This window comes from Tachyglossus aculeatus, chromosome 20 (genome assembly GCF_015852505.1).
Source record: "Tachyglossus aculeatus isolate mTacAcu1 chromosome 20, mTacAcu1.pri, whole genome shotgun sequence".
Taxonomy (NCBI): Eukaryota; Metazoa; Chordata; class Mammalia; order Monotremata; family Tachyglossidae; genus Tachyglossus; species Tachyglossus aculeatus.
This window is the reverse complement of record NC_052085.1, coordinates 29,205,307-29,230,408: the sequence shown is the minus strand read 5'-3', so window position 1 is coordinate 29,230,408 and position 25,102 is coordinate 29,205,307. Positions and strand designations below refer to the sequence as shown.

Sequence of the window (25,102 nt, the reverse complement as noted above, 5' to 3'; positions counted from 1 at the left end):
CCCTATGTGTTGCCGACTTGTACTTCCCAAGTGCTTAGTACAGTGCTGTGCACACAGTAAGCACTCAATAAATACGATTGATTGATTGATTGATTGAAAAGGAAGGGAGACCTCCACTCCATGAATCCTGGGGGGCCGTCTGAAGTAGCAGGCCAAGCTGCTCCCAAGTTCCATCTCCTTTCTTCTCTCCCTCTCTTTCCTCCTTCAGGATGAAGTTAAAAGCTGGACAGAAATGAGACTGGTTTCATTTTTTTCCTTCTTGTGATAGCACGTACCACCTTTTCATCTGGAGATCAGGCTGAAGGCCCAGGTGGTCTTCCTGGTCTCTCCTTGGAGCTTCTCGGGAACTTGGAAGTTTCTTGCCACGTTCAGGGTCCAGATTAGGAATTTTTCAGGAAGTAACTCAAAATAGTAACGCTCTCAGCTGTTGGACAAGAGGCCTGGCTGTGTGACTTGATGTTGCTTAAAAACTGAGTGCTAAGAACTGAAAGCATCCTACTTGAACTCTTAAAAATAATGAAAATTGAGTGTAACCTGGGTAATCACAGCCAAGATACCAGTTTCTTTTCAGAAATGCCTACACATGTGGTTGACCCATCCCCCTAGGAGCCTCAGGATTGCTGCGAGAGAGAGGTGGCCTGGTGGACTCTCTGGGGAAGAGAGGCTAGTAGCCCCTTGGTAGCCTCCCCACAGCTTCCCAGAGGGCCAGAGGCGAAGATCAGCTATATGTAGGCCAGTATTTATTAAACACTTTCAGGGCCAGAGTCTGTGCTGTGTGCTCGGGTAATAATAATAATAATAATAGCATTTATTAAGCACTTACTATGTGCAAAGCACTGTTCTAAGTGCTGGGGAAGTTACAAGGTGATCAGGTTGTCCCACGGGGGCTCACAGTCTTAATCCCCATTGAGGCCCAGAGAAGTTAAGTGACTTGCCCAAAGTCACACAGCCGAAAATTGGCGGAGCTGGGATTTGAACCCATGACCTCTGACTCCAAAGCCCGGGCTCTTTCCACTGAGCGACGCTGCTTCTAATTTCGGTAATTCCCCATAAGCAGATGAGACAGATTCCTGTCCCACAAGGGGCTCACAAGCTAGATGGGGGTGAACAAAGAGGGGGAACAACTGCAGCGGAAACCCAAAACAAAGGAAAATGACAAAATCAGCAGTCTCAGGTAACAGAGTAAAATAAAGTGGGTTAACGGGGGGCTGTGTGAGTGTGTTTTCGGGGGGCCTCACTTTAAGCACAATCCTTGATCAGAAACCCCAGCAACTTCCCTGGATAGAAGTGGTTTTGAAGACCTGCGTCCTGCGGTGGTCTGACAGGAGACTGTAGGGACCCCAGAGCTCCTAGTGTCCAAGGGGCTCTGGGCCTCGAGGGCTCTCTAATAGTGAGTGCCCGTCTCCTGCAGGGCAGTGCGGATCGGGAACCCATCCGGTGGTCCAAACCTATCCCTCTTTGTCCCTGTTTGTTCCTGAGAATGCCGTAGTGAACCCCTCTGGTCCCTCAGTCTGCCGTAATCCTGGAGAAGCAGCATGCTTGGCCTAGTGGAAAGTGCCGTGAACTCATGATCTAGTCCTGGTTTCTCCCGTTGGCCGCCGTGTCTCCTTGGACAAATCATCCAGCATCTCTTAGAGATCGTAGAGAAGCAGTGTGGTCTAGTGGATAGAGCACGGGCTTGGGAGTCCAAAGGACCTGCGTTCCAATCCTAGCCTTGTCACTTGTCTGTTGTGTGACCTTGGGCAGGTCACTTAACTTCTCTGTGCCTCAGTTGCCTCATCATCATCATCATCATCATCAATCGTATTTATTGAGCGCTTACTGTGTGCAGAGCACTGTACTAAGCGCTTGGGAAGTGCAAATTGGCAACATACAGAGACAGTCCCTGCCCAACAGTGGGCTCACAGTCTGAAAGGGGGAGACAGAGAACAAAACCAAACATACTAACAAAATAAAATAAATACACCTCATGACTGTGAACCTCAGTTTGTCCAACATGACTAGCGTATATCTACCCCAGCACTTAGTACAGTGCCCGGTTTATAGCAAGCGTTTAACAAACACCATAAATAATGTGATTAGAAGGTGCCCCATGTAGTTCAGTGGGTACATAGTGCTTTATAAATACTATCATCATCATTATTATTATTAACCCTCCTTGAACCTACTGATACTTTCTGCCCGAAGGGCATCAAGCGGTAATAGGTTCCATATGCCGACCACCCAGTGTGCGAAGAAATGTTCGCGTTGATTCCTTTTGGAGTTTGCCACCGTGAAGCTGTAATGAGTGCCCCCCTTGCCCCAGGGGTGTGAGGTTTAATGAGCAACAATATTGGGTCTGCCCTGCCTGGACCTTTCAAAGTATTTGTCGACTTCAGTCAAGGTGTGTGTTTGTCAGCAGCGGGCCTCTGAATGGTGGGAGAGTCTTCAGGTTTATTGTGAAGCCATGGGAGTTTTCTCTTCCTGATAGCACAGTTGTACGCTTTATGGTACGCTTTATCCATATCTGATATTTTCTTTCCCAAGTGTCACTGATCCGCTTGAACATGTGGATGAGATCAGCCGATGGCAGAATGGAATATCACTCTCCACACCTGTGCTTTCCACTGCACCTATTCTCATACTGACCTCCACACATCTCACCCAGCAGTTAAGTCACTGGAAATAGAGATGTAACTTTTGATGACGTGTATTTGCCGTAAAATATGTAAAGCCCGTTATCAGTCACATTAGTGAAGCATTTAATTTCCTCCTGTTCATAAAGAAATGGGATTTCTTTGCACCTCATTCTAGCAATCACTGTTCATGGATATACTTGAAAATGTGTATCGGAGAAAGTAAAGCTTTATTTTTGGGCTATCAAAGCTTTTTTCAGATATTCACGATGCCTTCATATAGGGTTTGGGAATCTTATTTTTTTGTCTATCCTGTCATCAGTTTGTGTAGTTGCAGCTCTATGGACAGACAGTGGAGTATTTGAAAATATGATATTATTAGGTATAAGATAGGCCCCGCACCTTTCTCAAATCCAGTTTTTTCCCCTCTGTACATTTGTCGTTGTGTGCGGTATATTGCCCAAGTCTTTTCCGTGACCAGCAAATTGCTGTTTTGAATATTCATTTTAAAGAAGTCATCAAATGGATCACTTACTCCTGGGAGGCATTAGATCTGAGCCACTTGGTGTGACCTGTTTATGGTTCTTCTGCTGGTTGCCTTCTGTTGAAAAAGTTACAGAGCGCAGCTTCCTACAGGTTCAGAGGATAAAAGTAATATTTGTTAAGACTGTGTGCCAAGCATTAGATCTGAGCCACTTGGTTTGACCTGTTTATGGTTCTTCTGCTGGTTGCCTTCTGTTGAAAAAGTTACAGAGCGCAGCTTCCTACAGGTTCAGAGGATAAAGGTAATGTTTGTTAAGACTGTGTGCCAAGCTCTGTTCTGCGCACTGGGGTAGACGCCACTGATTTTGAGCAGGGCATTAGAGCGACTAATTGTGAGTTTGGCCGACGTAGGCCTCCGCTTCCGAGGGACTTTCAGAAGCTTTTGGGCCATGACCAGCTCGTCAGTGAATAGGTTGTCCGGTGGCCTTCGGTTCCTAGTTGGAACTTGAGTCCCGAGGCGTCTTTAGGGGATTTCCTGAGCCACCTTGGGCCTGTGGGGTTGGTCTGGGGCAGGTCCAGGCAGTAAACAGCTTCTCTGGCAACCCCCTAAGGACCAGCCTGGTTCCTAGAGATCCCGGAAAACTCACGGGGGGGGGTTCTGTTCTGCTCTGTCGGTCCGAAAGAGTTGAACATATCGCCAGCACCTCCTGGGGCCTCTCTCAAACTGATCAGGACCCTACGACACCCTTCAGGAAGACCCCTCTCAGACGTTCCTTGGGTAGGGTTAGCCCTGGGCGGGGGGGCATTTTTGGTGAAAAGCATGAAGAATGGGGCAGGGGGAAGGGAGTGGAGCGCACCAGAGGGTCAGGAGGGTTGCTGGGGATTGGTTTCGCTTTGGGGCGGTTTTTTCTCTCGGTCCTGGGAAAAGTTAGGGTTCACCAGATGAGTAGTAGTAGCAGCAGCTAAACGAGAGCCCTCTTGGTGCGGTGCTCTGTACTGGGTGCTCAGGAAGTTCAGAACAGTGCATGTTCCCTCCCCTCAAATAGCTGTCACTCCAAGTGTGGAGACAAATCTAAAAATATTTACAACCAGAGAGGTCAAAAAACATAAACAAAAGCAGAACAGTGCTTTGCACATAGTAAGTGCTTACCAAATGCCATCATCATTTATTATTATTATTATTATAAACTGAGAGGACAACTCCATAAATATTTACACACACAGGCACACAAGTTTTCAAATAAGTAGGGTGAGTTTAAGTTCATAAGTGCTAGAGTTGGTTGAAGAGCTGATCTGGTTTAAGGTGCTGGAACTTGATCTGGGAAAGACTCTGAGAAGCGGTGAGGTTTAAGACGGGATTTGAATTCGTGGAGAGCTGCGGATTGCCTGATGTGGGCAGCACTCTCGGTGCGGTGCTCCGTACTGGGTGCTCAGGAAGTTCAGAACAGTGCACGTTCCCTCCCGTCAAAGAGCTTTCACTCCAAGTGTGGAGGCAAATCTAAAAATATTTACAACCAGAGAGGTCAAAAAACATAAACAAAAGCAGAACAGTGCTTTGCTCATAGTAAGTGCTTACCAAATGCCATCATTATTTATTATTATTATTATTATAAACTGAGAGGACAACTCCATAAATATTTACACACACAGGCGTACAAGTTTTCAAATAAGTAGGGTGAGTTTAAGTTCATAAGTGCTAGAGTTGGTTGAAGAGCTGATCTGGTTTAAGGTGCTGGAGCGTGATCTGGGAAAGACTCTGAGAAGCGGTGAAGTTTAAGACGGGATTTGAATTCGTGGAGAGCTGCGGATTGCCCGAATGTGGGCATTCCAAGCAGGGGGAACGTGTACTTTTGAGTGGAACGAAGGGGACACGCAGCTCTTAATGGCAATTTTTCTCTAATAATAGTAATAATTGTGGTATTCCTTAAACACCTATGTGCTAAGCACTGGGGTAGATGCAATATAATCAGATCAAACTGATTGAAAGCAGCATGGCCTAGTAGAAAGAGCCCGGGCTTGGGAGTCAGAGGACTTTGGTTCTAATTCCAGCTCCGCCACTTGTCTGCTGTGTGACCTTGGGCAAGTTACCCAATCTTTTGTGCTTAAAAATGTGCTCAGCACATAGTAAGCACTCAATAAATACCACTGATTGATTGTTGTGTAAAGTTACAGAAGAGGTGTAAGGCCTGGCCTTGAGTTTAGAGTCTAGTGGCGGAAGGTCGGGAAAGATTCCCCTTTATGAAGGTTTTTGAAAGTGAAGAGTGTTGATTTGAATTTCTGGCTCTTACAAATAGATTTCTATGGCGTGGTAACAGCTTAATTTTAAAGCTGTTTTAGAGAGAGGCTTGTTGTTTAATTTTCTCTCCAGCTTTGTCAGCCCGGTTCATCACAGGCCTCTGTGCCTTGATTCGGAAACAGAAGGGAACAGGTAAATGTGCTACTTACTGTAATTGTAACTGGGCAAACTAGGTAACCAGAGGAAGAGCCCTAAAAGCATCGCTTGATTTGTTTGGCTCTGGACGAGAAGGCCCTGAGTTGGTCACTGTCCCCTTAGCCAGAATTTTTGTGATAATCTGAAATCACATGAGGGGTAATTCAGGGAGGCAGATAAGCAAGAAAAACTGCATGGCTTCTGAGGAAATAGGTCACCTGGGAGGGTTTTTGAAGATCATGTCCAAAATGAGAGCTCCTGGAAACTAGTTTCTGTGCCTTTGTTCAGTTATAGAGAAGCAGCGTGGCTCAGTGGAAAGAGCACGGGCTTGGGAGCCAGAGGTCATGGGTTCTAATTCCGGCTCCCCCACATGTCTGCTGTGTGACCTTGGGCAAGTCACTTCACTTCTCTGAGCCTCAGTTCCCTCATCTGTAAAATGGGGATTAAGACTGTGAGCCCTATGTGGGACAATGTGACGACCTTATGTCCTCCCCAGCGCTTAGAACAGTGCTTTGCACATAGTAAGTGCTTAACAAAAGCCATTATTATTATTATTGTGTTAGCCAGAGTAATTGTATCTCCAGCACTAACCAGTGGCAGAGGAAATGGGGGATCGGAAGAGCTGGGAAAGAGATGGAGCTATTCTATACTATTCTATTTATTTTATTTTGTTGATATATTTTGTTTTGTTGTCTGTCTCCCCCTTCTAGACTGTGAACCCGTTGTTGGGTAGGGACCATCTCTATATGTTGCCAACTTGGACTTCCCAAGCGCTTAGTACAGTGCTCTGCACACAGTAAGCGCTCAATAAATACGATTGAATGAATGAGCTCTGCTTAGTGGTAGAAAGGCTGCTGCTGATTTCCCCACATGATAGAGGTATTAGAAGAAGGATGGCAGAGAAGGGTGGGATGGGAGGGAAGGGATCGCGGAAAGAGAAGGCACCCAGCCAGAGTTCAGAATGGGAATGGGAAGGAGGAATAGAGCCGAGAAAGAGGGAGGGAAGCGGGAGGGAAAAACACCAGGGGAAAAGGGGCCTGGGAATGGGAAGGAGGAACAGAGCCGAGAAAGAGGGAGGGAAGCAGGAGGAAAAAACATCAGGGGAAAAGGGGCCTGGGGAAGGGCTGACAAGGAGAGGAGGGAGGGACAGGCCAGGAGCAAAGGGAGAAAATGGGAAAGAGTTGAGGGGGACAGGGAGAGCAGTGAGGAGGGAGAATAGGAGAAAAGGAAGAGGGACAGGCAGATAGGTGAGGTGGGGCATGAGAGAAAGAAGAGGAGAAACCCAGAGAGATGTGGGAGTTCTGAAAGAGGAATTGGGGCAGAAGAGGAAAGGAAGAGAGGGGCAGATTGAATGGTAAAAGATCAGTGAGAGAATGCTGAAAAGAACAGGTATGGCGAGAGCACAATATTGTATAATTGGCAATCAAGGGCTATTTCTACCTCTGTCTTCTTTTTGCGGTATGTTCTGTTTTCCCTCCCAAGGTATGATATCAGCTAGACTTTTCACACTGACATGGTTGTCATTGACTCCTTTGAGATGACTTTATTTAGCATCTATCCTTCAAAGAACTCAGGTGAAAATTGGGAGGTTACATCTTCCCAAGGAAAGCCAAATCTGGAGATTCAGTCAGATTGTTGTACTTCAGACTGCTCCAGCATACTTTGTAGATACCCTTTCGAGATTTCCTGGCATACCAAGCCCTTTCTCTTATCTTTATTTTTTGTTTGTGTTTCTGTGGTGTTAGATAGTGTGTTTGTCTTAAATGGAATCCTGCTAGATGATTGTAATAACAGTTTGACCATTTCAAACAGTTTAGTATTTTTACTCTCCAGTCAGGTAGTAATGGGGAGGACTTAACGAGCTTGTTTTGGTAGTTGTACTGTTGCTTCAAATGCAGTTTTTGAGTCTGGTGTAGCTCAGAGACACAAACATTTTGGTAGTGTTTTTCCGGAGAGTTTAAGAGTGTTGCTCTCAACAAATATTTGCTGAATGCCTAAAAGTCGCAAAGCATGTGACTAAGGGACTTGGGTACATTTTGGAATCGACCATCCAGACTCTGCTTTCAGAGCAAAATAATTTGCAAGCTTTGGCTGTTTTGCAAGCATTCCCCCCTTTGATCTCCACTGCAGGCTAAAGTTGGGAAGAGGGAAGTTAACCTGCATGGTTTATTAGCACACTGTATTAATAAGGTAACTTGGTCTTAAAAAGTCATTACAAGCCAGGACTTCCGATTTTGTAGAGGAGGCACAAATCGATCAGTTGATCAGTCATTAGTATCGATCAACTCGACGGAGTAGACTTTTATTTGCATTCACCTCTTACAAGCAGCTTGTCTTAACAGCACAACGTAGGGGCCAGGGGTCCGGAGTTCTAATCCTGCTGTGTGTGACCTTGGACAAGTCACTTTATCTGTCTCTGCCTCAGCTTCCTTATTTGTGAAATGGGGATTCGATACCTGTTCTCCCTCCCCCTTAGGATGTGAATCCCGTGTGGGACAAGGACTATGCCTGACCCGATTATCTCATATCTAACGTAGCATTTAGTACAGTGCTTGGCACGTAGTAAACATATAGCAAATGCTAGAATTATTATTACAGTCCAGTCGAAGAGATAATCTAAAATAATGTACGGGTGGGAAGAAAGAAGGAAAAGTGGACATGGATGTAAGCTTAAGTAATTGGAGGTGTAATATGTGTCCAGAAGGGCTACAGGTGGCTGTGGAAACTCAAGCGTGTGAGGAACGCGTACACAAGGGCAAAGATATCTCTGTGGTGGAGTTTCCTCGAACACCTTCCCGGCACGTAGCTAATGTGTTTTGGTGGCGGGGCCGCCGGCATGCAGCTGTCCGAGGGCAGATTTGGGGATCTTTCTGTTTTCAGCCTTTGCTGGGGACACGTCCACAGTTGGGCCCAATTCCGACCTCCAGGACACGCTCCCTGGAGTTGGAGAGGATGGCAGATTGGGTCTGATGGCATTCGTGGCAGGTGGCAGAGGGTTGAGTTGCAGGGGGTTAATTGGGGTCGATGAGACGGTCCTGGGAGTGTTCTTGAAGCAGGTGAGTGAGGGCAGGAGAGGGGTGTCTGTCAGACCAGAGTCCGCCCCATCCTCTCCTCTGGGGAAACCTCGAAGGCAGCCCAGTTTTAGTATCCCACTTCCTCCCTCAGCACGGGGCCCTTTTTTAACCTCAGGATTCTGGCCTCAGTGGAGCTAAGAGACGTTCTGGTCGCGTTGGCGGAGGTGATCCCCTCACGATCGTGGGCGTGGGGTAATTGTACGCTCTGCCCGGATGATGGAGTGACCTCGCGGATCGATCGATCAATCAGTGGTATTGATTGAGCACTTACCACGTGCAGAGCAGTGAGCATTAGTTACAGAATCGAGAGCCCAAAGCAATCTGCCCCACGCTCCATTTGGCTTCCGTGCCTTCTCCTCTTAGCCAGTTTGGCTACTTGGGTGTACCCCAATTAGAGAAAGTCCAGGTAAGGAAGCCCTTCACTTAATGGGTGAGCCTGGAGCTCACTGGGAAGAAGGCCCGAAGGAAAGCCAGCCGGGAAGCTTCTGAAGAGTATATCTTCGTTCTCCTCCTTCCTTGGCCTCTGTCAAAGGTGGCCCAGTTTTTGCTATTTAATAAGCCGTTACCTATTCCTGGGGCTTAATTACCATGCATTTAGTAATAAACACTTAAATAGGCAAACGATGCTTTCAGAAGTGGAGGTTTCTGTTGCTTCTGGAGATCACTTCTGCCAGGAAAACCCAGAGTGGATTGAAAAACCTGTGTTTCCAATATAATGGACATTTTGCTTATGGCACTAAGTGAATTTCCTTCCCCGGCTAATGAAACTTTTCAATTTGAAGTTACAGAGGTTTTCTTTTTAATTGTTTTTTAAGATTAACGATTGACCTTAAATTAGAACATCACCAAAGTACAACCTCTGGGTAGTGCTAATTTTTTTTAATGTTTGCTATTAAAAGATCAATCCATTCTTCATGCTTAAAATTAAGGGTTGATCACTTAAGTAGTGGTTTATTGATGTACGGAGACCTAAATACCTCACCTGTCACTTTTGATCCTCCCAGTCACTTAACTTGAACAGCACTTTGACCTATTTCCCATCCCACATAATCATTTGCTCCTGTTTATTGTTGCACTATGCTCCCTCAGGCTGCTTAGTACAGTGCTCTGCAAACAGTAAGTGCTCAATAAATAGGATTGGCTGGCTGAATAGTATTTATTAGGTACCTACTGTATGCAGAGCACCAGACTAAGCACTTAGGAGAGTACAATAGAGTTAGTAAACAGGATTCCCTATCCTTGAGGAGTTTAAAATCTAACAGGGGAGAGGGACAATAAAATAAACTTAACCATGGATTTAAAAAAGAAAAAAAAGTCCTAGAAATGCATGACCTCCTCGTTCTAGAAAGGAAAAAGCTGGATTGAAGAAATGTGACTCAACGATAGATGTAATTCTTAATAATAATAATAATAATGATGATGATGGCATTTGTTAAGCACTTACTATTTGCAAAGCACTGTTCTAAGCGCCGGGGAGAATACAAGGTGACCAGGTTGTCCCATGTGGGGCTCACAGCCTTCGTCCCTATTTTACAGATGAGGGAACTGAGGCCCAGAGAAGTGAAGTGACTTGCCCAGAGTCACACAGCTGACAATTGATGGAGACAGGATTTGAACCCATGACCTCTGACTCTCAAGCCCGGGCTCTTTCCACTGAGCCATGCTGCTTCTAACAAATGGCTTAAAAATGCCATTATGATGATGAAGATGATGATGATTGTTATGAATAATAATAATAATGATATTTATTAAGCGCTTACTGTGTGCAAAGCACTGTTCTAAATGCTGGGGAGGTTACAAGGTGATCAGGTTGTCCCACAGGGGGCTTACAGTCTTGATCCCCATTTTACAGATGAGGTAACTGAGGCTCAGAGAAGTGAAGTGACTTGCCCAAAGTGGCAGAGCAGGGATTTGAACCCATGACCTCTGACTCCAAAGCCCGGGCTCTTTCCACTGAGCCACGCTGCTTCTCTATGTTATGAATGTTAGGAGGCGGTCCCGGGGTGGCTATGGCGGTGGCAGCGAGTTGTTGCCGTGGTCAGGCCCGTGCGGCCCTCCTCACCTCAGCCTTGGCGGCCACCGCTCCACCACGGTCTGGCACCGCTTCCCTCATTGCTTCAATATTTCATGAAGATGGATAATCATGACAGTTCTTTTGATGCGGTCCTTGAAAACATTTTTTAATATACAGTAATCTGAAGTTGACACGGTTTCCGTGTTTGAGGAGCGGGTGATGGAGTAGTAGTAATGGTGGCAGGAGCATTTATTGAGCACCCATTTGGTGTAGCGCGCCGGACTAGACTCATCTGCCCGGTCTTTGATGCTCCCTCACATTGAGAAAAATCCCAGGGAGACAGATGAGCCAGTCCCAATCCCAGGGCAACCCATCCCTTTCTGCAGGTATCCCCTTGAGCAATTCCCAGACCTGGAGCTGAGGATGCGGTGGCATAAGCGCTTAGTACAGTGCTCTGCACACAGTAAGTGCTCAATAAATACGATCGAATGAATGAATGAATAGGCTGGTCTTCCATTTGGGGCGGATAATGGCATTTGCTTCGGTTTTGGAAGACAAAGACTTGCGGCCCCCTAAGGCTACTTACTGGCCACTGTCCCAGGGCTTTGCAGAAAGCCTTTTGTGGGCAGCTTTTAGAGAAAACTTGCCCCAAAACACCATTATGATATGTTCTTTCACATTGGACTGCTTTTTTCTGACTTGTTGGGAGTGGGGGGGGGGGTGAAGACAATAACAATCAATCTGATTTATTGAGTGCTTACCGTGTGCAGAGCACTGTACTAATCTCTTAGGAGAGTACAATATAACAGAGTTTTTTAAATGTTATTTAAGTGCTTACTGTGTGCCAGGCACTGTATTAAGCCCTGGGGTAGATAGAAGACAATCAGGTTGGGTGCAGTACAGGGACCTCACAGTCTTGATCCCCATTATACATTTGAGGTAACTGAGGCATAGTGAAGTGACTTGCCCAAGGTCATACCGCAGACAAATGGCGGAGCCAGGATTGGAACCCAGATCCTTCTGACTCCAGACTCATGCCCTAGCCACTAGACCACACTGCTTTTTGTAGACATTGTCCCTGCCCACAGTGAGCTTCCAGTCTGGGCGATGAGCTTCCAGTTTTGTAGACATTTTCCTTGCCCACAGTGAGCTTCCAGTCTGGCCAGTGAGCTTCCAGTCTAGCTACGGTTTCACATTTGAGAGCATCTCTGAAATTCTTGCCAGGTTTTAATCCTCTCGAGACGTCTTATAGCGGATCAAATGAATCGCAAGAATATTAACTTTTGAGAGAACGTGGATATAAGGTGGTGTCAGCGAGGACTCCATCACAGGTGGCGCGCAAAGATCTTGCCAAGAGTTTTTGAAAGACTTCTTGCTTTTCTGGAGACTTCACTCTCCTCCCCACCATTCTTCGGTACCCAAATGTGAGTCAAAAGAAGCTTTGTGACCTGGACCTCGTTCTGTTTTGGAGATTTCTGGGGAAAAAATAGGCAAGAAACGGTCGAAAGAGGCAGAATCTTAAAGTAGGCCATCTCCATGGTGTCTGAAGTTTCTACCTTTCCACTGTAACTTGTCGTTCTCGTTCGTGACGCCGACAGATTTGTTTAACCCACGGTTCTAGAAATGAGGTCCCCGCTGGCCTGACCCGATGGTGGTCAGGAAACGGCTGGTGTCCGGCTGTAGCCCCGTACCTTAAACCCGGCTCGGTTTGAGCCCGAACCCGTCTCTTAGGCTCTGGGGCCGGGGTGGTCCCATCCGACCATCCCGGCTTAGTACAGTGCTCCGCACACAGTAAGCGCTCAATAAATACGATTGAATAAATACGATTGAATCCGAATGTCCGGTACCTGCCCCACAGTTCAGCACAGAGATTTGGCACCTGCTCAAGACTTAGTAAATGCCTGCAGACAGCGCTCAGTACACTGCCTGGCACATAGTAAGAGCTTAACAAATGCCATCATCATCATCAATCGTATTTATTGAGCGCTTACTGTGTGCAGAGCACTGTACTAAGCGCTTGGGAAGTACAAGTTGGCAACATATAGAGACAGTCCCTACCCAACAGTGGGCTCACAGCCTAAAAGATACCAAGATACCAATATCATCATCAACATCCTCACTTGAGGAGAGGCCTGGGGGAAGGAGGTGGAGACAGCGGGGTCTCCTGGGAGCTGTGGTCCTACCGTTCAGGGAACCATCACGTGTGCCGGATGGGAATGACCCTTCTGCAAACGAGGTGGCATCCTGGCTCCCTACTGCGAACCACGGGAGATGAGGCTGGCACTGACGCCCGGGGGACTTCTGAGTCCGAACCAAGCTGGCTCGTTGCGTCTTTGGGCCGTTGCCGGAGAGGTAAGCAGGACGGGGACCAGGCCCCACCCTGGAAACTTTAAGAGGTGTAGAGCTGGCTTCTCCCTCTCTGCCAGCCCCTGGGGTCCCCTCGTGCCGCCGGCCGAAACCCCCAAATGGGTTTTCGCCCTCCTCGTTTCCGGGCCGAGGTTGCAGCCGGAAAAGTCTTTGAGGAAGCCCGCCTCGCTCTGAATCTGCGTCGAAGGAGGTGCCCGAAGTGGAAAGAGGTTTCGCCTAGCATTTAGTGGACAGTAGTCAGCCGGTCAGTCAGTCGTATTTATTAAGAGCTTACTGTACTAAGCACTTGAGAGAGTACAGTATAACAATGAGCAGACACATTCCCTGCCCACAATGAGTTTGCAGGCTAGAGCTGGAGAATACGATACATTCCATTGAATCAGCCTGTTCTTGACCATTGTAGTCACCAACCTGAAGTCCTGCCCATCTCTGTGGGACACAGAGCAGGACAATCCACTCCCAGGGCAGGGAACCACCCCCCAAGCATGGTCATGTCTGTCAGCACACTTTATGAAGTGCCGAGTGTACATTTCTGTCTCACCTCGCCTCTCAAGCTTCGAGTCCGGCGGTTAACTGGGTGGTCGTCGTTTGATTCTTTTTTTCCTTTTTATTGCGTTACGGTTTATCTAAAAAAGCCCGAACGTCAAGTTGGAGAAGTAACTGTTCTGATCCGCAGCCCTCTCCGAGAAACTGCTTTCCCAAGTGGTTTCTAAACCCGAACTTTTAGTCTGGCCAGCTTGTCGGCCCTTGATAAATGGTGTCTGCAGCGATAGCCTAATGCAGTCCCGCCGGGGGTGGAGTCTGCATTTTTGACCTTCCCGTAACATCGGACTGTCCTTTCCCAGACCCAGCGATGCCTCCCATGCCTAGCTAACGTGTTTGCCCTCCCTTCTTCTCCCCCGACTGAGATTGCGCTTTGCGGAGATTTGGAAAGTCTCTCCTCTCCTACTTAGACCCCAAACCCCATGGGGAACGGGGACTATGTCCAAACTGGTTAACGTGTCAACCCCAGCCCTGAGAACAGTGCTAGACACATAGTAAGCCCTTAACAAATACAATAATCATAGTAATAACTGCGAAAGCGAGTATCTGGCCACATTAGTCTTCCCCTTTTAGACTGTGAGCCCACTGTTGGGTAGGGACTGTCTCTATATGTTGCCAATTTGTACTTCCCAAGCGCTTAGTACAGTGCTCTGCACATAGTAAGCGCTCAATAAATACGATTGGTGATGATGATGATGATGATTAGCTGTTCCACAGTCCCATGAAAACCAAAGCAGAGTAGAAAGAAGGAAAGGAAGACCCAGGCAGATTAAATTCCCTTGGGCAGACTTGACTGCCTTCCCTTTGAGCTCCTTTCTTTCATTCATTGTCGTATTTATTGAGCGCCTACTGTGTGCAGAGCACTGTGCTAAGCGCTTTCTTGTTCCTCTCCCCTAACCAAAGGGCATCAGAGCAGCATTTGGATGAGTGGTGGTGGGTTTTTTTTACATCTCTGTGCCTGTTGTGATTTATATGGTAGATGCATTTTTTTTGTAGAATATTGCTCACCCCCAGTTACGTGCCCCGGTAGCATGGCGGAATTGTGCAACCCACAAAAGCCAATGTGTTTACAGTTCGGCTGGGTAGCGGCATGCACAGTCGAGAATGTAAGCGATCTAGAAGCGAGGGTGATGATGACTGCCTGGAAGAGTCCTTGTGAGACCTCTCGCCATGCTTAGCCTGCTTCCCAGCTCCGAGTTATTCCCTCAGGGAATGGGCTGCTATCTGTAGAGGAGCAGACTAGGGTCAGAGAAGCCAGGTGTGTGGGAGGGAAGCAGGGACTGGCCATGTGAATTGGGAAAGAGGGCGAATCGGTCAATCAGTCCATGGTAATTATTGAGTGTTCACTGTGTACAAAACACTGTACTAAGCACTTGGGAGAGTGCAGCACGGCAGAACTGGCAGATATGTTCCCTGTCCACAGCGTGTTATGTGAGATTTGTGAAGGATGACGGTCAAGTTGCACAAAGCAGTAGATCCTAATAATTATCTAGGACAACAGAGACTACAAATATTCCCAAGCGCTTCCCAGGTATTCTCTTAATTTCCAAACATAAAGCACAAACTCCCCACCCCTCTGTTGATGCATGATAGCCGGAATTTATAATGTTCTTTCCAACACGATCCACTCACAAAACACAATTGGTGAATTTGCTTTGACCCTCAGTTCATTTCCTTCCTTTCCCTCCTTTCTCTTTGTCCTCTGGCTTACCCTTTCAGATGTCAGGGCTGGCGATGATAGGATATGGCTGAATAAAGGTGCAACTTTACAGGAATTTCAACTTTCGAAATTTCTTTTCTCTTTCCCACTAGGTGGCTTAATTTTTTTTAAAATTCTGCCTTTAAAGAATGGCCTTATGTGTTTCATTTTCATATTTGGCAGCTTTAAGTTCTTGTGGAGCAGCTTGGTGCAGTGGATGGAGCACAGGCTTGGGGGTCAGAAGGACCTGAGTTCTAATCCCTGCTCTACCACTTGTCTACTGTGTGACCTTGGACAAGCCGCTTAACTTCTTTGTGCCTCAGTTATCTCATCTGTAAAATGGGGAGTAAGACTGTCCCATGTGGGACAGGAGCTGTGTTAACCTGATTAGCTTGTAGTTCAGTGACTGGCACATAGGAAATGCTTAACAAATACCAGAAAAAAAAATGTCCCAAAGCGTATGTGTCTTCGGTTGTGTGGAGCAACTACAATGTTGGTAAAGACTTTCGTGCACTTAGGAGGTTCTTTCTCTATCTTTGAATCCCATATCTGTGGGGTGACTGTGGGTGAGTCACTTAACTTCTCTGGGCCACAGTTTCTTTGTAAAATGGAGATAAGATCCCTGCCTTTCCCATCTCCTTGACTGTGAGCTTCCAAGGGACATTGATTGGGGCCAATCTGTTAATCTTCTATCTACACTGGTGCTTGGCACTAAAAAGTGCTTAGTAAATCCCGTTATGATTTAATGTGAAATTAATTGCCGGGGAAGTTCTTTTGGTTAATTCACCTGCAAAAAGATAACTGAAGCGAAAAAAAGTCTTTCTCTTTTCAGATTGCAGCCATTCTCCGGAAACGAAAACTAGAGTACTATGTACACAAGCTGCTACCTGAGATCTTACAGTCAGCCTCATTTTTGACGGCGAATGGAGCCTTATACATGGCTTTCTTTTGCATCTTAAGGTTAGTATTCACCGTCTTTTCTGAAAATTCATCTAAACGCCTGCACTTAATAAACGCTTGCACTTAAAACTGAAGTCAAGCAGGGATAAACTGTGTCCAATCTCTTGGTAACTTCAGCTGTGGAGAGTCTCCTCAACTTTAAGGTGGAGGTGGGGTGCTGGGATAGTCTGCCGGGGTCCATTGATTCCTTAGGTTTTTGAATCCTAAGGATCTTAAGCATTCAATAAATACCACTGATTCATTGCTTATGTGCAGAACACTGTACTAAACACTTGGGAGAGTACAGCAGAATCAGCAGACATGTACCCTGCCTGTAATGAGCTTCCATTCTAGGCGGGGGGACAGACATTAACATGAATAAATAAATAATGTATAGTATATAATTTAAAGATATGTACATAAGTGCTGTGGGGTTGCGGCGTGGGGTTACTATCAAATCTCCAAACGTCCCAGATCCAAGTGCATAGATGACACTTGTCTTGTTTTGTTGTCGGTCTCCCCTTTCTAGACTGTGAGCCCTTTGTTGGGTAGGGATTGTCTCTATTTATTGCAGAATTGTACTTTCCAAGCGCTTAGTACAGTGCTCTGCACACAGTAAGCGCTCAGTAAATATGATTGAATGAATGAATGAGAGCGAGCCAGGGAAAAGAGAGCTGAATTAGTGGGTGGAAAGAGCTGTTCTCTGTCTTCACTGAGGTCTGAACCAGGGGGCATACAACAGAAGGGTGTAAGTTAACTAGGAAGATGAATTGCTCCGCAGGGAGTGTTGCTAAACAACGGAGCGGCTATCCGAAGGATGTGGCAAAACAGCCTTCTCTTGGGAGGGCTTTGGGATAGGCTCGATTCTCAATTTTTTATTTTTAAGTGTTATCCGTTAAGCTCTTACTATGTGCCAGGAACTGGGGTAGATTAATCAGGTTGGACATAGTCCCCGTCCCACATGGGGCTCCCAGTCTTAATCTCCATTTTACAGATGAGGTCACTGAGGCAGAGAAGTGAAGAGACTTGCCCAAGGTCGTGGAGCAGACAAGCGGCAGAGCGGCGATCGGAACTTAGGTCCTTTTGACTTGCGGGCCCAAGCTCTATCCACTAAACTAAGCTGCTTCCCTCAACTGGCCGGGATATTCCTCCCCTATCCATATCAGCTGGAGAGGAACACGACTCTCACCTATATAGGAGGTGTGCCTATCCTTCCCCTCTATGAAAGTTTGCTGATAAGAATTTCACCCTGAAGACAACACTGTTTCCAAGCCAAGATTTATAGAGGCAGTATGAAAGAAAGTTGAAGTAGCAAAGCTATATGCATTACCTAGAACGTTATTAACGTGCATTAGTCATAAGAGTAGTAGAGCTAATGTTCTTAGACTCTCAGTGGAGAAACAGCTGGTCTCTGTCTCCTAATTTCTGACCTCTTTTTAAGTTTTGCATCAAGAGATGCTTCCCAGCCCAAAGAGTCTTCCGTTTCTACATGAAACCTATCCAAATGAGCGTAAAATCCGTTCCCCTTCTTCCTCACACTAGTCTGTAGTCTTGCCCTCTGATTTCACCATTCTCCTTTTGTCCTTAAAAGAGTTAATGGGCTTGCTCCACTTTGCTTCTTTCCTCCCAAGCTCTCCTGTCCTCTTCCCGATGTCCCTTTGCAAATTTTGCTGCACCAACGAGGGGATATCCTTTGTTTTCTCTTGTTGTTTGAGGTGCTCCATCTCTGTCTCTCCTAGCTCGAGCTTCCATATTAGCAGGAGGCAGTTTATTAGGTAGCCTTTCGCCTACTTCCTTGTGGCCGGAGAAGATTTTTATTAGGCCAGGAGAAGTCTATTTTTTTTTCAAATTCTTCATGTTTGATCTTCAGATAGGGTTTATGGGTTGTGGGGAGAAAATTGTCAGATGAATTTTGAGACTTTATCTTCAAAGCTATGTTAAATCCTCTCCATATCCCAAACTTTCATTTTAACCCTTAGTTTGAAACACTCCCCCCCCCACCCGCCGTCATCAGCACTCAAGCACTCTTCCAGAATTTTCTTGCTAAAATTGTTCATCATGGAATTGGAGTTTTCCGTTTGTTTCACTAGGCCCCACCACTTCCAGAGAAGCAATTAGAGCATCACCCGGGGAAAAAAGCAGTGTGACCTACTGGATAAAGCATGGTCCTGGGAATCAGAAGGACCTGAGTGCCAGTCCTGGCTCCGCCACTTGTCCGTTCTGTGACTTTGGGCAAGTCACTTCACTTCTGCGTGCCTCGGTTCCCTCATCTGTAAAATGGGGATTATGTCTGTGAGCCCCATTTGGGGCATGGACTGTGTCCAACCTGATGGCCTTGTATCTACCCCAGAGCTTAGCAGATACCATTAAAAAAGAAATCCATTCTGGCCCATATCCCTGCCTTCCAAGCAGAAACCTTCCCGGCCCCTTCTAGCTTCTTCACATACTGCTGGGATAGACCAGGGATGAACTCTCCAACTTTTTAGACTAGAAAACTGAGGGTCAGTAGTATTGTATTGTGTGCAGGACACTGTAGCAAGCGCTTGGAAGAGTCGAGTTAATAGACACAGTCTTTGCCTTCGAGGCACTTAGAGTCTGTTGTCTGCGAAGCATTGTAGCAAGCCCTCGGAAATTACTACATACGATCCTTGCCCTCAAAGCCTTTACCATTCAAGAGGACACAAAAAAGGTGAATCCTTCAAATCCCAGGTATTCTTTTAGACCACCTTTGCTGTTCAGAGTCGTTCTAAAGCCCCCCCGACGCTCTGAGCCGGATCCCCTCAGGAACTTTCTGATTAGGCCAAACTGAACAGAAAATTATTCTCTTTTTCCTAAAACCTTGCAGTCGAATGAACTTGAAGCCGGGATGATGAACTGCGGAAGGCCCCGAACGCAAAGCTGGTCCTCCTCTTTAGCCGGCGTGCCCTAGAAACTTTGTTCGTACTTGTCGGGACTTTTCATCTTCTCCCCAGTGTTTCATAATAATTAGGCCTTAAAAAATTGCAGGAAGGGCTTGCCATTGTAGCATTCTGCATCGTGGTCTGCGAGCCTCTTTTTTTTTTTAAGCTGTGGGAACGAAGGATACTGTAATTAACATTACATCACATTTGCTGCCGTAGAGCTGATTCATTGAGTCCGTTCCTTCTTTTAAACTTTAACGTGGTCATCCTTGCTGGGACTTGTTAACCTCCTTTGGTTTTTTTTTTTTTTTATGACAGAGGGGGAAGCCAAGCTTGGTTTTTTGGTGTTCTCTGGCAAGCATCTGGAAAAACGAATTGTTCTCTGTCAACAGGATTTAATAACTGGGGTGCTGCTGTTTTCAGAGCACCACACTAGGTGCTGTGTCTGTTCAGATGGAGACATCTGCCCTTAGGAGCTCTAACTGGCAATGATCTGTGGGCAGGGATCATGACTTGGGCTTCTCTTGCATCTTCCTCAGTTGTTAGTACAGTGCGGTGCGCCTGGTGGGTGCTCAGTAAATACCACCGCTATTAATTCTACTATGACGACTGCTACTATTAATAGCAAATTCAGACAAGAGAGCAAAAATGAAATTAGACACGTTAAGACAGGAACAATGCCCATCAAAAATAATGTCAACATGGACATCAATCAATAGTATTTACTGAGCACTTACTGTGTGCAGAGCACTGTTTTAAGGGCTTTGGAAAGTACAGTGCAGTAGAGTTGTTGACACAGTCCCTGGCCCTAAGGAGCTTACAGTCTACTGGAGATGGGGGCTGAGGCAGAGACAGGTTTAATACTTTTATTGCTTTCGCTTAGCACTGTAGTCTGGGCTGCCATTTTATATTCAGGATTTCACCTGAATCTTTGACTTGGATCAACGAGTTTTCAGTTTTTTTCTCTCTCTGCTCATGTTTGGACCTCACTGGAATTTTTTATACCTAAGTTTCTACTCCCTCCCTGTCACCCTACGTTTTTCTAGTCCAGACACTGCCCCCTTGACCCTCTGAAATCATCACTACTTCCTGTTTCCTTCCTCTCCTTTCCGCCTCATCTCCTCCTGTCCCCGCTTCCTCCACCACTTCCAGCTGCATCCTCCTGCCTTTTTAGACATAACTCTAGTCAAGTGTTTCATGGAGGAAGATCTGACATTCCAGGTAGGTGAGAGGTAGCAGCTTAGGACTCCAAGCTGAGATGGGTGATATTCAGTCAGTGGTATTTACTGAGCGCCCAGGTGCTTAGGAGAACACAGAACAATCGAGTTGGTAGATACGATCCCTGCCCTCAAGCAGCTTACGGTGTAGTGGTTATCTGTGTTTCAGTCTGGAGCCCTAGGTTGTAAAGAAGGAGGGACTGCCCCTTTTGACCACTAAGATCTGGGGTCTGGGGGTCCTGCCCTGACTTGCTGCTTGCATGTAAGTGAGACCCAATCATCCCTTTTCTGATGCTTTTATTTTTTCGAATCAACATTATCTTCAACGGGCCTGATTGCAGTCGCTTCAGGTTCCGGCCGAAAGGCCCTCAAAGTCTCTCCTCCTTTAAAACGTGCTGCCGCGTGAAATCGAGGGGCAAGGAAAGGATTTGCACAGGAGAGCTCCTCTCTTGGGGAGCTTTTGGCTGGTTGAGGGGCATTTTCCTTGGGGGCGGAGGCTTTCAGTCGGGGGAGCCCTGTGGCACAGGTCAGTGAAGGTCCATCCCTGTGTTTGTGCGCATTCTTTGCTTGGCAGTGTGGATCTCAAGCCAAACGCTTGATCTCGTCTAACTTGTACTTCCCAAGCGCTTGGTACAGTGCTCTGCACACAGTAAGTGCTCAATAAATACGATTGAATGAATGAATGAATGAATACCAGCGGACATGAAATGCAGGATGGCACCCAGCACCCAGGGGAATTGAATAGGGTGTCGGAAGGCCGCCTCCATTTTCACTTCTTCATCGGATTAGGGGCTTATGTTGCCCTCCATGAAATTTATTTGAACCCCCTTGGCAAGATTATTTGCGGGCGAACAACTCTCTGAGGTTAAGAGCTTTTAAAGTGATCCATCTCTACGGGTCGGATCAGTCGAAATAAAAGCTTTCCAAAGTACACACGCCGGGCATCGGTGGGAAGGACCCGCCTGCTCAAGTGGGTTTCTAAGAGGAAAAAAAAAAATTGATTTGTCTTTCAGGAAGATCCTTGGAAAATTCTACTCCTGGAGTCCTGGCTTTGGAGCTGCTCTCCCAGCCTCTTACGTGGCCATTTTGATTGAAAGGAAAAGCAGGTATGTTTAACATTCCTCTCGGTTGACTTTAACAGCAGCTGTGCTTCTGGTTTTTCTTTTTTTCCTACCTGAATGGTTCAGTCTCCTTTTGCTGTTTTCTCCCCCCGTACAGGGAAAACTCATTTTTTGAGGGGGATAAAGTATTGCTCTGTCACATCACTCATTTCACTAAAACCCTTCCTATATCATGGTAGTAATAGTGTTTATTGAATGCGGTGCCCTGTATTAAGAACTTGGGAATAAAACAAGATATGACATGTTCTATATTAAGCACTGGGGAAGATAGAAGGCAATCCAGTTGGATAGTCCCTGTTTTGTTTTTTATTGTTTTTCTTAAGTGCTTACTGTATGCCAACACTCTACTAAGTGCTGAGGTAGATACAAGGTTGGACACAGTCACTGCCCTACATGGGGCTTGTAGTCTTAATCCACATTTTACAGGTTAGGTAACTGAGGTACAGATAAGTGAAGTGACTTGACCAAAGTCATACAGCAGACAAAAGGCGGACCCAGGATTAGAACCCAGGTCCTCTGACTCTCGGGCCCGAGCTCTTTCCACTAGGCAATACTGCTTCTACGTGTTTCTGTTCAAAAGAAGCTTGTAGTATGACGGGGGGGACGGACACAAAGGTATTTAAAAAAAGAATCCAGATAAAGAATTAAACATACAGTTGACTAGACATATATAGAAAAGTGCTGATGGTAGGTAAATAAATGCAGTCCTGTTGGTTCTGTCTCAGCAGTCAAGCTTTTAGTATAAATTGAACTATGTCCCTCTGTCCATCGGTCAGTCGGTGGTATTTATTGAGCTCCTAATGAGTGTTAAGCGCTGTACTAGACGCTTGGGACAGAACAGAAGCAGACACAAGTTCCCCAGCCCCAGGAACTGAGCGCACAGTCTCGGGGTCTGCTCAGTGAGAAGCAGTGCAGCCCGGGAGTCAGAAGGAACTGGGTTCTAATCCCGGCTCCACCGCCTGTCTGCTGTGTGACCTTGGGCAAGTCACTTCTCTGAGCCTCAGTTTCCTCATCTATAAAATGGGGATTGAGACTGGGAGCCATATTTAGGAAAGGGACCACATCCAACCTGATTATCTCGTGTCTATCCTTGCACTTAGTATAGTGCCCGGCACATGGTAAGCACTTAACATACCATTAAAAAAAATAAACAAGCCAGCCTCTTTTTTGCACTGAGACTGAAGGCATTTTCATTTTTTGTTTACCTGTAATAGAAGCGTTTTTCTGTTTGGTGCTGAATGCTTTCTGTGCATTGTTTTGTTCAGTATTTTACAATTTGAATGGTGAAGTAGAATATACAATCTAAAATTGCTCTTTATCTTTTGGGAACTTTGAAGGACCGTAAAGTTACTGTGAGCAGATAACTCTGTTGTATTGATATTCTCCTAAGCTCTTAGTACAGTCCTCTGCATACACAGTAAACGCTCACTAACCACCATTAATGAAGTGGTAGAAGAGTTTAGGGGAGTTTTGTCACAGGTGAAAATATTTCTCCATTCAACCATCTACAGTTATTTCACCATAAGGAAAGTGGCAGTTTGAGTTTCTGAGGGTAATATTTTTGGCTTAGTTTTACACTACAGTTTTCCGTTAAGTGTAGTATTAGCACATGCTTTGTAAAGAGTACTGTGACTATTTAATGAGTACCCCTTTATTGTAGGCTTTGGTGTTGAAAAAATGAAAACCCCACTTTTTCCTTCTATACATCACATTCTAAAGAACTGTATACTGATACCTGCAGTACTTTTATTTACAAGCGTCATTTATTGGGTAACCCTCCCACATGTGTCGTGATTTCACGTGACTTTGGGCAAGTCACTTAACTTCTCTGTGCCTCAGTTCCCTCATCTGTAAAATGGGGATGAAGACTGTGAGCCCCACGTGGGACAACCTGATCACCTTGTAACCTCCCCAGCGCTTAGAACAGTGCTTTGCACATAGTAAGTGCTTAATAAATGCCATTATTATTATTGGCCCTTTTGGAGATGAAGTCATTGGTGGTAATGTAGCTTCCCTCAGGAAATCCGGTAGAATACATGCCTTTTGGAAGAATGTCAGAGAATGCCAGACCAGTTGTAGGTAAAGTGTCTCGCAATACCTTCGTAATAATCATTTTTGATTTTTTGTTATAGTGCAAGGGTCGTTTCATCCATTTTTTAAACTCAGATTAATATATATTTGCAAGAAGATGAAAAATGCACGAATGACTACCACTACTGTCACCGTGGGCAGGGAATGTGTCTGTTTATTGTTATATTGTACTCTCCCGAACGCTTAGTACAGTATTTTGCACACAGTAAGCGCTCAGTAAATACGATTGAATGAATGAATGGGTGAATGAAATATTTCACAGCATGAGAAAATAGTTGTCCGGTGAAGTTTCCGGCCAAATGGCAATTAAAAAAAGTGTTCCCGAATGCAAGATTTAAACAACAGCTCCTATTTTTTATTTTTGAGCATTCCTATTGACCTTGACTATGAACCGTATCAAACCGACATTTGAAAGTTGATCATTTTTCAGGGACATCTCCCTCAGTCTTTCCAGCGTGCCATATTTTCATTTTCCTGATGATTTGAATGGACGATAGCGGTCTCTCCTCCCCCAACCTTTCGAAAGTGGGCATATGGCCTTCCTTTCCAACTGGATGAATTGAGGTATTCAGTACCATAAAAAACCATCCTCCTTTATCAGCACGGCTTTTTCTTAGACACAGTTGTGTTTATCTTCTCTGCCTTGAGCGGTTTCGGAGGAGATGATTTGTTAACTATTCTATTTGTTTTGACTCTAGAAGGAGGAGATAATCACCTTCCGACCTAGCTGGCTCTGTACAAAATGACATCCAGGGGCAAGTTGGCAGATGAAGTACCTCTGCCACATTTTGCTCCTCAAGTTTATTGCTCCTCGGGGTCCCTGGTCCCCGTCTCGTCCTAACTATTCCGTAAATATCCGGTTGGTCCAAGAAATAGGAATGGTTGGTTGATATGCCTACATCATGTTTAGCCCTTATTCAGCCTAGTGGGATCCTGAGCTTGGCTGGGAACAATCCAGCGCCTTGACGCGTTCTTGCGTGTTCTTGACCTTTATATTTACAGCTTCCCCTCTCTCCTCCCCTTTTTATGGTATTTGTTAAGCGCTTACTGTGTGCCAGTGCACTAGGCTCCGGGGTAGACGCCAACTGATCAGGTTGGACACAGTCTCTGCCCTGCATGGGGCTCACGGTTTGAATCCCCATTGAGGTAACTGAGGCCCAGAGAAGTTAAATGGCTTGCCTAAGAGCACACAGCAGACAGGTGATGGATCCAGGATTAGAACTCAGGTCCTCTTATTCCCAGGCCTGCACTCCTTCCATGCTTTTAGACTGTGAGCCCACTGTTGGGTAGGGACTGTCTCTATATGTTGCCAGTTTGTACTTCCCAAGCGCTTAGTACAGTGCTCTGCACATAGTAAGCGCTTAATAAATACGATTGATTGATTGATTGATTCCATGAGGCCAGACTGCCTCCCCTTTACAAAGGGGCAAAATATAGGTAATTGCAGTGGGCTTTTTTGGTGGCATGGCACATAAATTAGCCCTTGAGGCTTATAAAGCTTGACCGGTGTGAAAAGAGAAGGGGGCTCGGGAGTCAAAAAGCCCAGAGTCCTGACTGCTACTGGCTTGCTGTGTGACCTGGGCTCCCACACGTAGTGAATTTCTAGGC

The 25,102-nt window shown here is 46.0% G+C and overlaps 1 protein-coding gene across 1 annotated transcript in view; it reads left to right on the top strand.

The window, feature by feature from the left end:
* The window catches only part of TMEM135 (transmembrane protein 135), a 195,058-nt gene that overhangs the window by 3,888 nt on the left and 166,068 nt on the right, over positions 1–25,102 (top strand). The window contains exons 2-3 of the mRNA XM_038761867.1: positions 16,059–16,186; positions 21,296–21,388. Coding sequence (XP_038617795.1) covers positions 16,059–16,186; positions 21,296–21,388 — 221 coding nt within the window. The remainder of the gene's footprint in view (positions 1–16,058; positions 16,187–21,295; positions 21,389–25,102) is intronic.